General features: G+C 41.4%; 1 protein-coding gene across 5 annotated transcripts in view; it reads left to right on the top strand.

Annotated features, from left to right (window-relative positions):
- Window positions 1-4,605: 4,605 nt before the first annotated feature.
- NFAT5 (nuclear factor of activated T cells 5) overlaps window positions 4,606-13,675 on the top strand; it is a 123,786-nt gene continuing 114,716 nt past the window's right edge. For 2 of the 5 annotated variants that reach the window (XM_003262948.3, XM_012504827.2), the window contains exons 1-2: window positions 4,606-5,006; window positions 7,047-7,100. In XM_003262948.3, coding sequence (XP_003262996.1) covers window positions 4,934-5,006; window positions 7,047-7,100 — 127 coding nt within the window. In that variant the 5' untranslated portion in view covers window positions 4,606-4,933. The remainder of the gene's footprint in view (window positions 5,007-7,046; window positions 7,101-13,675) is intronic. The other 3 variants (XM_030794651.1, XM_003262947.3, XM_003262949.3) reach the window with 3 other exon arrangements.

Raw genomic sequence — 13,675 nt, 5'->3', positions numbered from 1 at the left:
CACTGTGGCTCACACTTGTAATTCCAACATTTTTGGGAGGCCGAGGAGGGAGGACTGCTTGAACCTAGGAGTTTGAGACCAGCCTGGGCAACATGGTGAGACCCTGTCTCTACAAAAAAAAAAAAAAAAAAAAAATTAGGCAGGCATGGCAGCACACACCTGTGGTCACAGCTACTCAGGAGGCTGAGGCAGGAGGATCACTTGAGCCTAGGAGGTTGAGGGTGTAGTGAGCTGTGTTCACACCACAGTACTGCAGCCTGGGCAACAGAGTGAGACCCTGTCTCAAAGAAAAAAAAAAGGAAATATTTGCTAGAACATGTTATATGGGTGGAAACTGACACTTAAACATATTCAAATAGGAATTTGATTACAATTCCAGCACAAATGCTGTCACTACTATTTCCCACCACTATCAATTCTCCATTATTATTAAGGAGTGCTCCCATGGTGGGGCAAAAGTAATTGTGGTCTAAACTTTTTTTTGGTTTTTGACTTGAATTACTCTGGAAATTTTCCTTCCAGATTTTGTGTTTGTTTAGTAGGTTCCTTACAATATATGTGTGACTAAAATTATTTTAACAGCCTTAATTGTATTACAATGACAAAGATTTGTAGATCTTGTGACAGCAAGATTAAATAAACACTGTTCTGTATGAGTTTATTTAATTCCTTTTCAGTGGCTGATATTTGAACCTCTTTCATTTAGAGTCAATCCAGCTACACAATTCACAAAGTGCCTAAACAAGTCCAGGAGGGATTAAAGTACACACCACTAATATAAAAATTGCCATTCTATTGCATAATCTACAGTCTTGTAGTTGAATCTGGGTTCTTGTGAAATTTTAATCAAGTGACTAGGGAAGGTAATATACGATCGGGAAGTAATATAAAGGAATTCTATAAACTACTAAATCTGCTGTATGTTTTGCTCCATGGTCCCATTATAATTTTCAGTAAGAGGAAATTTCCAAATTTTACATGCTTAAAGTTTTACTTTTTGTTGTGTACAGAGGAAGTTTTATTTTATTTATATATATTTTTTGAGACAGGGTCTCACTCTTGTTGCCCAGGCTGGAGCCAGGGGTGTGATCTTGGCTCACTCAACCTCTGCCTCCCGGGTTCCAGCAATTCTCCTGCCTCAGCCTCCCAAGTAGCTGAGACTACAGGCGCGTGCCAACATGCCCAGCTAATTTTTCTTTTTTTTTTTTTGTATTTTTAGTAGAGACAGGGTTTCACCTTGTTGGCCAGGCTGGTCTCGAACTCCTGACCTCAAGTGATCTGCCTGCCTCAGCCTCCCAAAGTGCTGGGATTACAGGTGCGAGCCACTGCGGCCAGCCAGAGGAAGTTTTATAAAGGTATATAGTTGAAGGGGTAGTTTTAAAAATATATCATTAGACTATTTCAAATATCAAAGAAAAGGGGATGCAACTGAGATGTAAATGATCACAGAGGGAAATATCATTGGAACTAAGAATGGCGTATAATTTACTAATGACACAGTGATCAGGTAGTTATTTCTGATAACCTTGAATATCATGCAGGTCACATTTTATTTTGTGATGAGAGGAGAACAAACACTATTTACTAATGAATTTATTTGTGTTTTCAGTCGCTGAAATTTGAAAGACAAAATGAAAATCTAGGTCTCTATGCTGTTGCAAAGTATGGCCAAGAAAACTAGCCATCTAAGCAGTTTTTCAAAGAAGGTGTCTTGGGCCAGGCTCAATGGCTCATGCCTCTAATCTCTGCATTTTGGGAGGTTGAGGAAGGAGGATCGCTTGAAGCCAGGAGTCCAAGACCAGCCTAGGCAATATAGTAAAATCATGTCTCTGCAAAAAAGGAGTTCAAGACTAGCCTGGGTAATATAGTTAAGACCATGTCTCTACAAAAAATAAAAATAAAAATAAATAATAAAATGAATTAGCCAAGTGTGGTGGCACGTGCCTGTAGTCCCAGCTACTTGGGAGGCTGAGGTGGAAGGATCACTTTGAGCCCGGGAGGAGTTTCAGTCTGCAGCTGCACTGAGCTATGACGCTGCCAGTATACTCCAGCCTGGGCAACAGAACAAGACCCTGTCTCAAAAAAACAAACAAAAAAACCGAAAGAAAAGAAAAGAAAAAACAAAAGGAAAGAATATAGGCCGGGTGCAGTGGCTCATGCCTGTAATCCCACCACTTTGGGAGGCCAAGGCGGGTGGATCACCTGAGGTCAGGAGTTCAAGACCAGCCTGGCCAGTATGGTGAAACCCCATCTCTACTAAAAATACAAAAAATTAGCCGGACATGGTGGTGGGTTCCTGTAACCCCAGCTACTCAGGAGGCTGAAGCAGAAGAATCACTTGAACCGGGGAGGCAGAGATTGCACTGCTGCACTCCAGCCTGGACAACAAGAGTGAAATTCCGTCTTAAAAAAACAAACAAAAAAGACAATATCTCTCTAAGAAGACAGGTGCAGGGGGTGGGAGTGGACACTGATTTTTCAAATACTGATTTAGATATAATCCATGCTTAATGCAAGACCTAATGAGGTGAGTGAGGCCTGAGCCCACAGAATCCCTCTCAGGGAACTCACAGTTTAGGTCAAGCCACACTTTGGTGGGCCTCTCTTCACTTTGCTCTTACCTAATCAGGGGAAATCTGATTAACATATACAACAAAGCCTCAATGGGGGAAAAAAAGGTTACAAAAGGGCAGAGAAGGATTCAGAGAAAAAGGAAGAGGCCTTGCCAGTTCTTGACTAGTTAATTAGGGTCAGAACTGTACTGGGGATTTCCTATACCCTAAGTTTGTTAAGTGATTACATCAGTCTGGGGAAAAGGGATCTGCTCAGAGCGATTCAGTCAACTTTCTTAGTATCGGGTGGTGAATTGCATTTCCTCTCTGCTACCCTATATGCTGACTAATGGATGGGGTATGGGGGGTCTCCAAGAGATGTGTTTACTCCAATGCAAAAGCTATAGGATTTCAGTAGGCCTTGGCCTGTTGGGCAATGTGAGGTTTCAATCTTCCTCTCTCAGATGAGTGGGGCTCTTATCAGTTATGAAGGGACTTCCCTTGGGACTTGTCACGACACCATACAGCGGAGATGGAAATTTGAGGGCAGTTTCTTGTTCTGCTTTGCCATCTTGGGGTGGCTCTGAAAAGCTTTCTGAACCTCTGACAAAAGAAAAATGTTCACAGGATTGATTACTACACAGAATTCAGTGAAGACAACTGGGCAACCTGAATCAAATGTTGAGATGAAAGATAGGTGAGCTCTGATGACACACGTTTAAATTCTAGGTCTACAGGTAAAACTTTGTAAAGGGCCTTGCCTCAGCGACATCTGTACTGGGCCCTCCTTTGCTGAGAGCTTCTTACCCCAACCCTAGCACTCCAAGTCCCGAGAACTGCTCAATTTCATGGGGAAAAAGCCTCTATAATTATATATATATGTATATATATGTGTATATATGCACACATATATATACACACACATATTACAACAGACTGATTTTCATGATTTGTAACTATCCTTGTAGATAAAAAACAAAGAAACCAATTCGAATAGCTTAAAAACCTTGCACACGTGGCTACTGGCATCAATATTCCACACAAGATTAAAATTACTTCCCAAGGTGCACACCCTGCACTCCAGGTGATATTTCAATAACTTGGTTACAAATTTCTCAGAAGTCTATTAGAATCAGGAAACGCTCTGCGGTGTGGGTGAGGATTTTAAATTTTTGCAACGGAAACTTTTGGCTCCACGAACAGAAGAGCAAGAGCAAAAACTCAATTAAATGCGTTCTTCCTCCATCCTTGCCTAGTCCAAAAGTAAAAAAAAAAAAAAAGAAAAAAGAAAAACTGTTTGGAAGAGTAGCGTTGAGGTTTGCTTCTTACTTTTTGTTTTTCCTCTAGAACAGCCAGGTGGATTTACATGATCCAATTTTTTAATTGTCTTCTGTGTCCCACTCCGAATAACCCGGATGCCCCAGCACAATCAGAGAGATCGCTTCTTTAAAAAAATTTCAGCCTCCAAAGATAGGAGGGGAGTGTTAAGGGAGAAAGTACTTTAATTAAAAATCAATAACTCGAGGTTTTTGGGATACGGTTTGCTATTTCCTAATTAAGAAATGGGTTTGACAGTCCCTTTGTAGACACTGCTATGCAAACCCCAAAGGGTTGGTGGCTGTCCAGGCGATGACACTCCGGTCCCCTGCGAGACCCCGGGCCAGCCAGGCCCGTCCGCCGCCGGTCTCCGGGGTCCGTCCCCGGCTCGCGCAGACCCCTCTCTTCTCCTGGCTCTGTCTCCTGCGCTCAGCTCGGCTCAGGGGCCGGCCGCCTCAGGCTCGCCGCCACCAGGTCGTTGCAAATACCTTTTCCCTCCCCGGGGCCCCAGCGCGCGGCCACCTCCCAGCCTCCCTCCCTCCCACCCTGGCAGCGGGGCCCTTTCCCGGCTCAGGAACAGCAACCCGGGCCGCGGCGGCAGGAAGCGAGGCCCTTGTTGCTGCTGTTCCCTGGCGCGCCTCCCCGCCCTCTGGGGGCCGCCGCGGCTCTTCCGCGCTCCCGGGCACCCCCCTCCGCGCCTGCGCTGTGCCCCACGAGGGGCGGGGCTCAGATTCCTGTCAGCGGCGGCGGCGGTGGCGGCGACCGTCAGTTTTCGCTGAGGAGAAACACGAAACGGACCCTTTGCCTCTCCCCCTTCCCCTTTCCCGTCCTGAACCCCTCTCCTGGCCACCGAGAATCAGTCCCCGTGGAGTTCCCCCTCCACCTCGCCATCGTTTCCTCGGTCCTCGGCCCGGTGGAAGTCACTACCCTCGAGGAGGAGGCAGCGGCAGCCGCCCTCGCGTCGCCGCCCCCGGTTCGGTGCCCGCGGTCCCGGAGAGGAGGTGCCGCCGCCACCGCCGCTCCCCCCCTCCCGCTGCCCTCGGGCCGGGCTGGGTCGAGCTGCGATGCCCTCGGACTTCATCTCATTGCTCAGCGCGGACCTAGACCTGGAATCGCCCAAGTCCCTGTACTCGCGAGGTGAGTCAGGCTGGGGGGTGGGGCGTGGGGGCGGGGAGACAGGGCCAGGGGAGGCGAGGGGTCCCTGTCGGGGCCGGGGGCGGCTGAGCCGCGACCCCCATGGCTTCTCTGGCCGGAGCGGGCAGAGGCCGAAAGGGTCAGGGTGACGGTGGAGGGGGCGGGCGGAGCAGTGGCGGCCCCTCCCCCGCGGAGCCGCCGGCCGCTTGGGGCCCAGATTCCGTCGGCCCCCGGGGCTCTGCGGCACCAGTCGCTCCTAGCCGCTCTCGGCCCGTCCGGCCCCGCCAGGCTCCGCGAGCCGCCGGCCCCGGCCTCCCGGGCTCGGGGATGGCCCCAGACTGGGCCCCGCGCTGGGGCCACCGCGATCGGGGCGCCGCGTCTTCTCTTACCGGGACCCTTCTCCCCAGCAAAGTTGCCCCCAAGCGGGCGGCGTGGCCTGGAGCCGGTTCTGGGTGCAGGGTCACCATTTTCCTCCCCTTCCAGCTTGTTTGTGCGCCGTCGTTCCACCCCCTCTCTCTCCGGCCTAGTCCACTCCCTCCCCATGTTGGGACAGCCCCCCTCGACCAGGCGTTCTTCCTTTCCTCGTCATCTTCTTGTTGGAAAGGGCCCGAATTTTCTTTCTTTCTTTTTTTTTCTCTTCCCACCTCCGTGGCATTCTAATTACTTCTCCCTTCTCCTTTGCAAAGATGGGGGTGCCCTCTCTGGATTGGTTTTATTCCTCTCCTCTCCCAGGAGGACCAGCCCAGGCACAGACGCTGTCCTTTGAGAATTTTCTCTGCTTTTCCGTTCAAGGGCTGGTTGCAGGGAGGGAGCTCAGCACAGAGACTTTTCATTTAAGAACTCTTTTGGCCAAGGCCTGCAGGGGATTCCCAGCATCTGAAATATTAGCACTGGAGCTGATCCCTACTCAGGTGAAATTCCTATACTGGACACCACAAGAATGTGTCAGAACAGGTTCCCTGTGCAAGGGGCATCAAAACCAAAATATTCCCACTGCTCTCTTTACCGCTTTTTAAACCACCGGGAGGGGGCAAAAGACATAACCGGGTTGTTAACTATTCATTTCACCGTATATAAAAAAAAATGTAGGTGTTTCTTCTGCTTTTGGTTTGATGTATCCATCTGTTTGCTTATTCCACCCCCTCCAAAAAAGGGACTTCACCTTCATACTAGTGTATCTAAATTGTTTAAGTGAATCAGAGTGAGATGGTTTACTCTGAAAGGTACTGGACTTTACAGACTGACCATTGGTTTTGTACACAGAGTCCTACTTAGCAACTGTAGCCACTGTCTGTTGCTCCAATGACTTTACTTGGCAGCCACCATCCTGTAGGATGTTTTTCGGGCAACATTACCTGAAGTACTTTAGAAATATTGTAGTTTTGAATGTCAAAAAAAAAAAAAAAAGACATATCAAGAGATGATTCTTAGAGCAGGGCTAATGTGTTAGAATTGAGTGCTAAAAATAGCCAAGACATTAACACCATTTGGGGAGTAATCATCAGATAATTTTCCATGAAACATATACTTTATGAAAATCTAAGTTTAGCTTCGAGACAAACGTAGAGACAATTCAGCCTCTTTTGCCGGGAATATATTCACAAATATGGGCTTTAGCGCTTAAAAATACATTGCACTTGGCCGGGCTCGGTGGCTCATGCCTGTATTCCCAGTACTTTGGGAGGCCAAGGCGGTTGGATCACCTGAGGTCGGGAGTTCCAGACCAGCCTGACCAACTTGGAGAAACCCCGTCACCCCGTCACTACTAAAAATACAAAATTAGCCGGGCGTGGTGGTGCATGCCTGTAATCCCAGCTACTCAGGAGGCTGAGGCAGGAGAACCGCTTGAATCCAGGAGGCGGAGGTTGCGGTGAGCCGAGATCGCACCATTGCACTCCAGCCTGGGCAACAAGAACGAAACTCCATCTCAAAAAATATATATATATACACACACATTGCAGTTATATAAGAGATGTATGCTATCCTTGGCATTTTTTTCCTCATTCAGCATAAAAAGTACCTAATGCTTTTTGTGTTTTTCAGATTCTCTGAAGTTACACCCATCACAGAATTTTCATAGAGCTGGACTATTGGAAGGTCAGCAAAGTACCATTTTAAAGCAGATTGTGTTAGTATGCAAAGGCTTTCTCTGAAGTGGAGTTTAAATGGGAAAGTATGAAACTTTGCAAACTCACACAATGTAGTTTTCTCCTAAAGAGTCTGATCCTTCTTTTAGAGCAGCTGAATGTTTCAATGGGTTTTGTTGCTGCGTTTGATGTGCTTGTTGGCTGTTCTATCTGCTTTGAGAAACATTGAAAAAAAAATCATTTTAAATTATGTGTTGAGTGTTCTACTTTAGAATTCCAGACCTTCATTTTAGCTTTTTATACACAAAATAGAATGTGAAAAGGCCCAAACATTAGCATGACTATAAAAGAGTGACACCAAACACAGAATTAGTTTGAAAATTCAGAATTTAGAACATTTATATGCTGAGCATTTCAAAATGATAATGTTAATTATTTATTGCAAAAGCATTGATGCCATTATTATTGCATTATACTTAAGGGTAAGGAAAGCCAAGTAATAGTGATGATGATTGAGCTATGCTTAGAAGAAAGGGTTTTAGGAAGTTCTGGAAATGTTAATAGAGTCTGTAGATTAGTTTAAACAGCTTACACTTACTTTAGAAAACTTTTGGCTTTGTGTGTGCGTGTTTTAACATTTTAAGACATAAAATATTCTGTGTTTTTGTAGATTTTGAAGTGATTTCACATATATCATCTTTAAATCTTTATAATTCTGGAATTGGACAGCAAAGATACTGATTTCCCCATTGTAGAGAAGAGAAACTAAGGCTGAAATTAAGAAACCAAAAAAAAAAAAAAAAAAAGAAAGAAAGAAAAAAAAGACCCACAGTAGAAGAAATAATACTTTCTGTGTTTCAGTTAGTGCTCTTTATCCAAAGCCAAGCGGCCACCGTGAAATACACATGTAACCAGTAACAAACATTTTAAAAAGGCCCTAAATATTTAAGTTTGACTTGAGAAGATTTTTGCCTCCTTTGGAGGTAGTCTGGGATAGTGGGGGGAGAGTGGGTTTTGTAGTTTAGCTTAAATTTGAATACCAACTTAGCTACTTATTAGTTCTGTGACTTTGGGCAAGTGATTTTACCTTGGTAAACTTTAATATTCTTCCTGTTAAAATGTAGCTGTCTCTTAAATTTCGTGAACCAATGTGTATTAAATTGCCTAGTATAGCGTCTAGCTTAATAAATGTTAGTTTTTTCCTTTACTATCAGCTAAATTTTTTTAACAGTATAATTTAGAGCATATAAAATGTTCTCAAATAATTGGTTATATTTGTTTTGTACATATAAGAAGCCCATAGATATATATTAGTATGAAAATCAAGTATTTTTAAAACTACAATTGAAATTTTTAGCAGTGTTTCTTAGTGAAGCAGATTTCTCGTTTTTATTCATATTCAATTTGTGACCATGTTGTAGAGACATATTTGTCTGTACAAACCCATCTCATTTCCTGGGCAACAAACCATAGAGTGTCATAATCATAGAGATGATCAGGGAGGAGAAAGACATGAAGAAAAAAATGAATGTTAATTATTTAAACAAATATTTTTAGTGAGCTGATGGAAATACAGACAACCATTTAGCATGTTTATTTACATGTTTATGCCTAAATACTTTCGTTAATTTTTATTTTAGTTAACAGGATTCTCATTTAAAGTAAGCCTACCCTTTTAGAAATCATATATAAAATATAAAATGTATTAAGTATCAATTATGTCATATCCTTTAAAATTTTTTGAGACAGGGTGTCTTAAAAAAGTTGTTTGCTTCTGTAATGAAGTGTCTAATCTGTGCCACCTTGTTGCTATTTCTTTTTTATTATTGGCATTTTAAAGAATATATAAAAGTAGAGAGAATAAAATAACCCCCATGTACCCATCACCACAGTTTAACCATTATCTAATCTTGCTTCTTTTATCCCTTCTTCTCTCTCAAGCTGGATTATTTTAAAACAAATATCAAACATCGTGTCACTTCATACATAAGTATTTCTGTATTACAGTGACTTATATTAATTATTAATTATTAATATAATATTAATATAATTATTATATTAATTTTAATTACTCTGTATAGTTTATGAACTATTTCTTGGAATATTCTAGTTTATTTCAGCAAAGTCTCTTGTGACTCTCCTGCCCTCTTTTCAAGATAGAGTGCTGCAGGAGGCTACTGCTTCTAGTATATAGTGTATCCTATAACCTGTGTTGAAATTGTAGGCCATGCTGCTAGATTGGAGTTCATATTGTTGCTCTGACATTTACTTGTATGGACTTAGCCTAATAATTTAATCTTTTTTGTTTCAATTTTCTCATCTTTAAATGGGAGCAATAATAGTTCCTCATCCTAGGTTTTTATGAAGATTATTTGAGGCAAATTCATATAAAGCATTTAATTTAGCACATACTAAGTGCTCAGTAAACGTTAGCTAAAGTTAAACAATTTTAAATAACTAAATGCTAGCTATAGAGTGCTTACTGTGTGCCAAGAACTTTACAAATAAGAACTCCTGAGGCGGGCAGATCACTTGAGGTCAGGAGTTTGAGACCAGCCTGGCTAACACAGTGAAACCCCATCTCTACTAAAAAAAAAAAAAAAAAAAAAAAATTAGCCAGGCATGATGGCACACACCTGTAATACCAACTACTCGGGATGCTGAGGCAGGAGAATCCCTTGAACCTGGGAGACGGAGGTTGTGGTGAGCCGAGATTACTCCGCTGAACTCCAGCCTGGGTGACAGTGAGACTCTGTCTCAAAAAAAAAAAAACAAACAAACAAAATAAGAACTCAGTGAATTCTCCTGACTACCCTTTGAGATGGTTATTATTATCCCACTTTAGAGATGAGCAATTGAAGGCATAGGGAGCTTCAATAACTCACCCAGAGTCACAAGCTAGTAAATTGTAGAGCCAGGATTCCAACCCAGGTGGTCTCACTTTAGCCTAGCCTCTTGACTACTGTGCTGTACTAACTCCCAATGGTATATACTATCAAGTTCTGTCTAGTAATATTTATGTATGTATGTTTTACATCAGTAGTCTAGATTTTCATCTATTAATAGTATTTAAAAACTTGGCCCAGAGTGAGGGGAATTTAAGTAATTGATATGATATAATTTGTTAATTTTTTTATAGAACGTACGTTTTCCAAATTTAAATTTTTTTCTTTTTTTTTGGGAAACAAGGTTGGAAAACCTGCACTTGGGTATTATTATTATTATTATTTATTATTATTTTTTTGAGATGGAGTCTTCGTTCTGTCGCCCAGGTTGGAGTGCAGTGGCATGATCTCAACTCACTGAAAGCTCCACCTCCCAGGTTAACACCATTCTCCTGCCTCAGCCTCCTGAGTAGCTGGGACTACAGGCGACTGCCACCATGCCCGGCTAATTTTTTTTGTATTTTTTAGTAGAGACAGGATTTCACCGTGTTAGCCAGGATGGTCTCAATCTCCTGACCTTGTGATCCGCCCGCCTCGGCCTCCCACAGTGCTGGGATTACAGGCGTGAGCCACCGTGCCCGGCCTGCACTTGGGTATTATTAAACTTTAGAAGTAGATTCAAAATGCCTACTATTCAACTGAGTTTGCATTTAACCTTCCTATCAAAACAGTGCTAGTCTTTCTTGCAACCACTTTTTAAATTTAATGCGATGATTGCCTGACAATGGGAACAGGGTCCTGGCTAATTAATTAATGTTATAATACATGGCCCTTAAATGATGTTTCTGGTAACCCCATAATTAACATGTGACACTCTTAATAAAATAAGTAAATAAAAATTATGCTGTTACAATTATATTCAGAGTAACTTGTATTACAAAAATCCTGAACAAAAGTATACATCACAGATTTTTAATTTTTCAATTCTATTTTTGTATTTTCCTTCTTTAAAGAACATGGTTTATATATATTTTTAAAATAAAATGGTTTGCCATTAATAAGTTCAAATTCGAAGGCTAGGGTTCCTTTTTGAAGTGCCTGGGAAAAAAATTCAGCTGCAGAGAAAAGGCACCATTTGTTATACATTCTATAATGAAAACTATTCATTTTGGCAAATGAAAAACTAAGATAGAAATGAAACTGAATGAATCATTCTAGAAATAGAGAAATATAAGATTATAGAAAAATCATAGATAAAACAGGAAAATAAGAATATAAACAAATTGGAAAAATAGATAAATATAAACAATAGATTGAACAATTTTAATGATTTTAAAAGCATGGAGTTAAGAGATTATATGATATATCAAATGAAAGAACTGGTTAAATAAGAGCTAAATGCTGATCTGATACAATCTTTGTTATTTATTTATTTATTTTTGATACAGAGTCTCACTCTGTTGCCAGGCTGGAGTGCAGTGGCAGGATCTCGGCTCACTGCAACCTCCGCCTCCCGGGTTTAAGTGATTCTCCTGCCTCAGCCTCCTGAGTAGCTGGGACTACAGGCGCATGCCACCACACCCAGCTAATTTTCATATTTTTAGTAGAGACAGGGTTTCACCATATTGGCCAGGATGGTCTCGATCCCTTGACCTTATGATCCACCCTCCATGGCTTCCCAAAGTGCTAGGATTATGGGCATGTGCCACCGCCTCCGGTCACAATCTTTGTTTAAATTAAACATATAAGACCGGAAGATTTTTAAAAGAAAATGTAAAATATGACAATGAGTTAAGAGAAAATAAACTATGATTTTTTTTTAACTGCTGCTAATCTATTTGATATGGTACCATCCAGAATTATACCTTATAGTGCAAAAATGGAAAATCCTAAACATAATAGCAATGTTTTATTGACTTTATAGAATATTTCTGAATTGTATTTCTTCCTAGGGCCCTTGTTATATCATAGTTAGATAATAAATGCCTATAATATTTTATGTACAAAGATACCTTTTTGGAAAGGATTTTTTGAAAACATTTAACATGAAAAATAATCTGTTGAATTCTTTTCTTGTTTAGTATCTCATAATCTTTGTGGATCCATGTCTAGTAAACTAAAAGTATTATGGAAATAATGAAGTTCAAACATGTCAAAAGTCATACCTAGTTCATCCCAGCTTCTTGTCTTTAGATCCATCTCTTTCTGAAACATCTGTTTTTGTGTCCCTTCCTAAACTCTGCTTTCGTTATTTTCACTCAATACTGGAATTCTATTGCTTATTTAACATAAAAGGATATAAATTCATATTCTAATCCAGTGGTTCTTGGCCTGATTTTAATTTACTCTTGACTCTAATTATTCCAGGAGTCAATTATTCCAGGAGTCCCCTAAAATTTCAAAGTGGTAGTACAGAAAAACATTTCCCAGTGTGATTAGTATTATGTTTAAAAAACAGCCACTTTTTTTTTTTTTTGAGATAGAGTTTCACTCTTGTTGCCCAGGCCGGAGTGCAATGGTGCAATCTCAGCTCACCGCAACCTCCACCTCCAGGTTCAAGTGATTCCCCTGCCTCAGCCTCCCAAGTAGCTGGGATTACAAGTGCGCACCACCACACCTGGCTAATATTGTATTTTTGTTAGAGATAGGGTTTCTCCATGTTGGTCAGGCTGGTCTCAAACTCGCGACCTCAGGTGATCCACCTGCCTCGGCCCCCCAAAGTGCTGGGATTACAGGTGTGAGCCACTGCGCCCGGCCAAAACAGCCACTTTTTATATGAAAAAGTTGACTCCTCAGATTATATTTTATATTAAGAGTAACAGGTAACTAGAAAAAAATAAAGATCAAATTAATCAGAGAGATCAGTTAGACCTGATTATTCAGTGGCATAGGATATAGACCTGTTAACTTTAGAGAGGTAAAAGACATTTTTCCATAGAAATGTTGCTTATTAATTTATATTATTGTCTTTTCTTGCTGTTGCTAAGATTTTATTTCAAGTTACACAAAGAAGGTTCCTGTGTCTTCTGTTTGCTTTTGTGTTAATAAAAGTCAAGGTTAAATAAACTAACAGAGTATAAGACCAATGATAATTATGTACTTGAGTGAAAAGGTAGAGATTTCCTTTATGAGTTAACTACAGATAATGGATCTAGCTTTCAGAATAAATAAACTTGATGTTGTAATAAAGGATATATATATTTAATGATTTGAACTAAACATTTGTTACATGAGAGTTCAGTTACTTTTATTTGTTCTTAATAGCTTTTGAAAAATATATACTTTTCTCTTTTTTATTTTTTTGGTTTTTGAAATGGGCTCATGCTCTGTTGCCCAGGCTGGAGTGCAGTGGCACAATTTTGGCTTATTGCAACCTCTGCCACCCAGGTTCAAGCAATTCTCCCACCAGAGCCTCCCAAGTAGCTGGGATTACAGGCACGCACCACCATGTCCAGCTAATTTTTTGTATTTTTTTTAGTAGAGATGGGGTTTCACCATGTTGTCCAGGATGGTCTCGAACTCCGGAGCTCGGGTGATCTACCTGCCTCAGCCTCCCAAAATGCTGGGATTACAGGCATGAGCCACCGTGCCCGGCCCATTCTCTTTTATTTTTAATATTTATGTGGTAAATAGGTGATGATCATTATTGCTTCCCACCCATGAATGTTTATCACTTCTTTTTCATTCTGGAAACACTGTG

The sequence above is a fragment of the Nomascus leucogenys genome, chromosome 2 (assembly GCF_006542625.1).
Source record: "Nomascus leucogenys isolate Asia chromosome 2, Asia_NLE_v1, whole genome shotgun sequence".
In the NCBI taxonomy this organism is placed as follows: domain Eukaryota; kingdom Metazoa; phylum Chordata; class Mammalia; order Primates; family Hylobatidae; genus Nomascus; species Nomascus leucogenys.
This window is presented reverse-complemented; position numbering and strand designations above follow the sequence as displayed.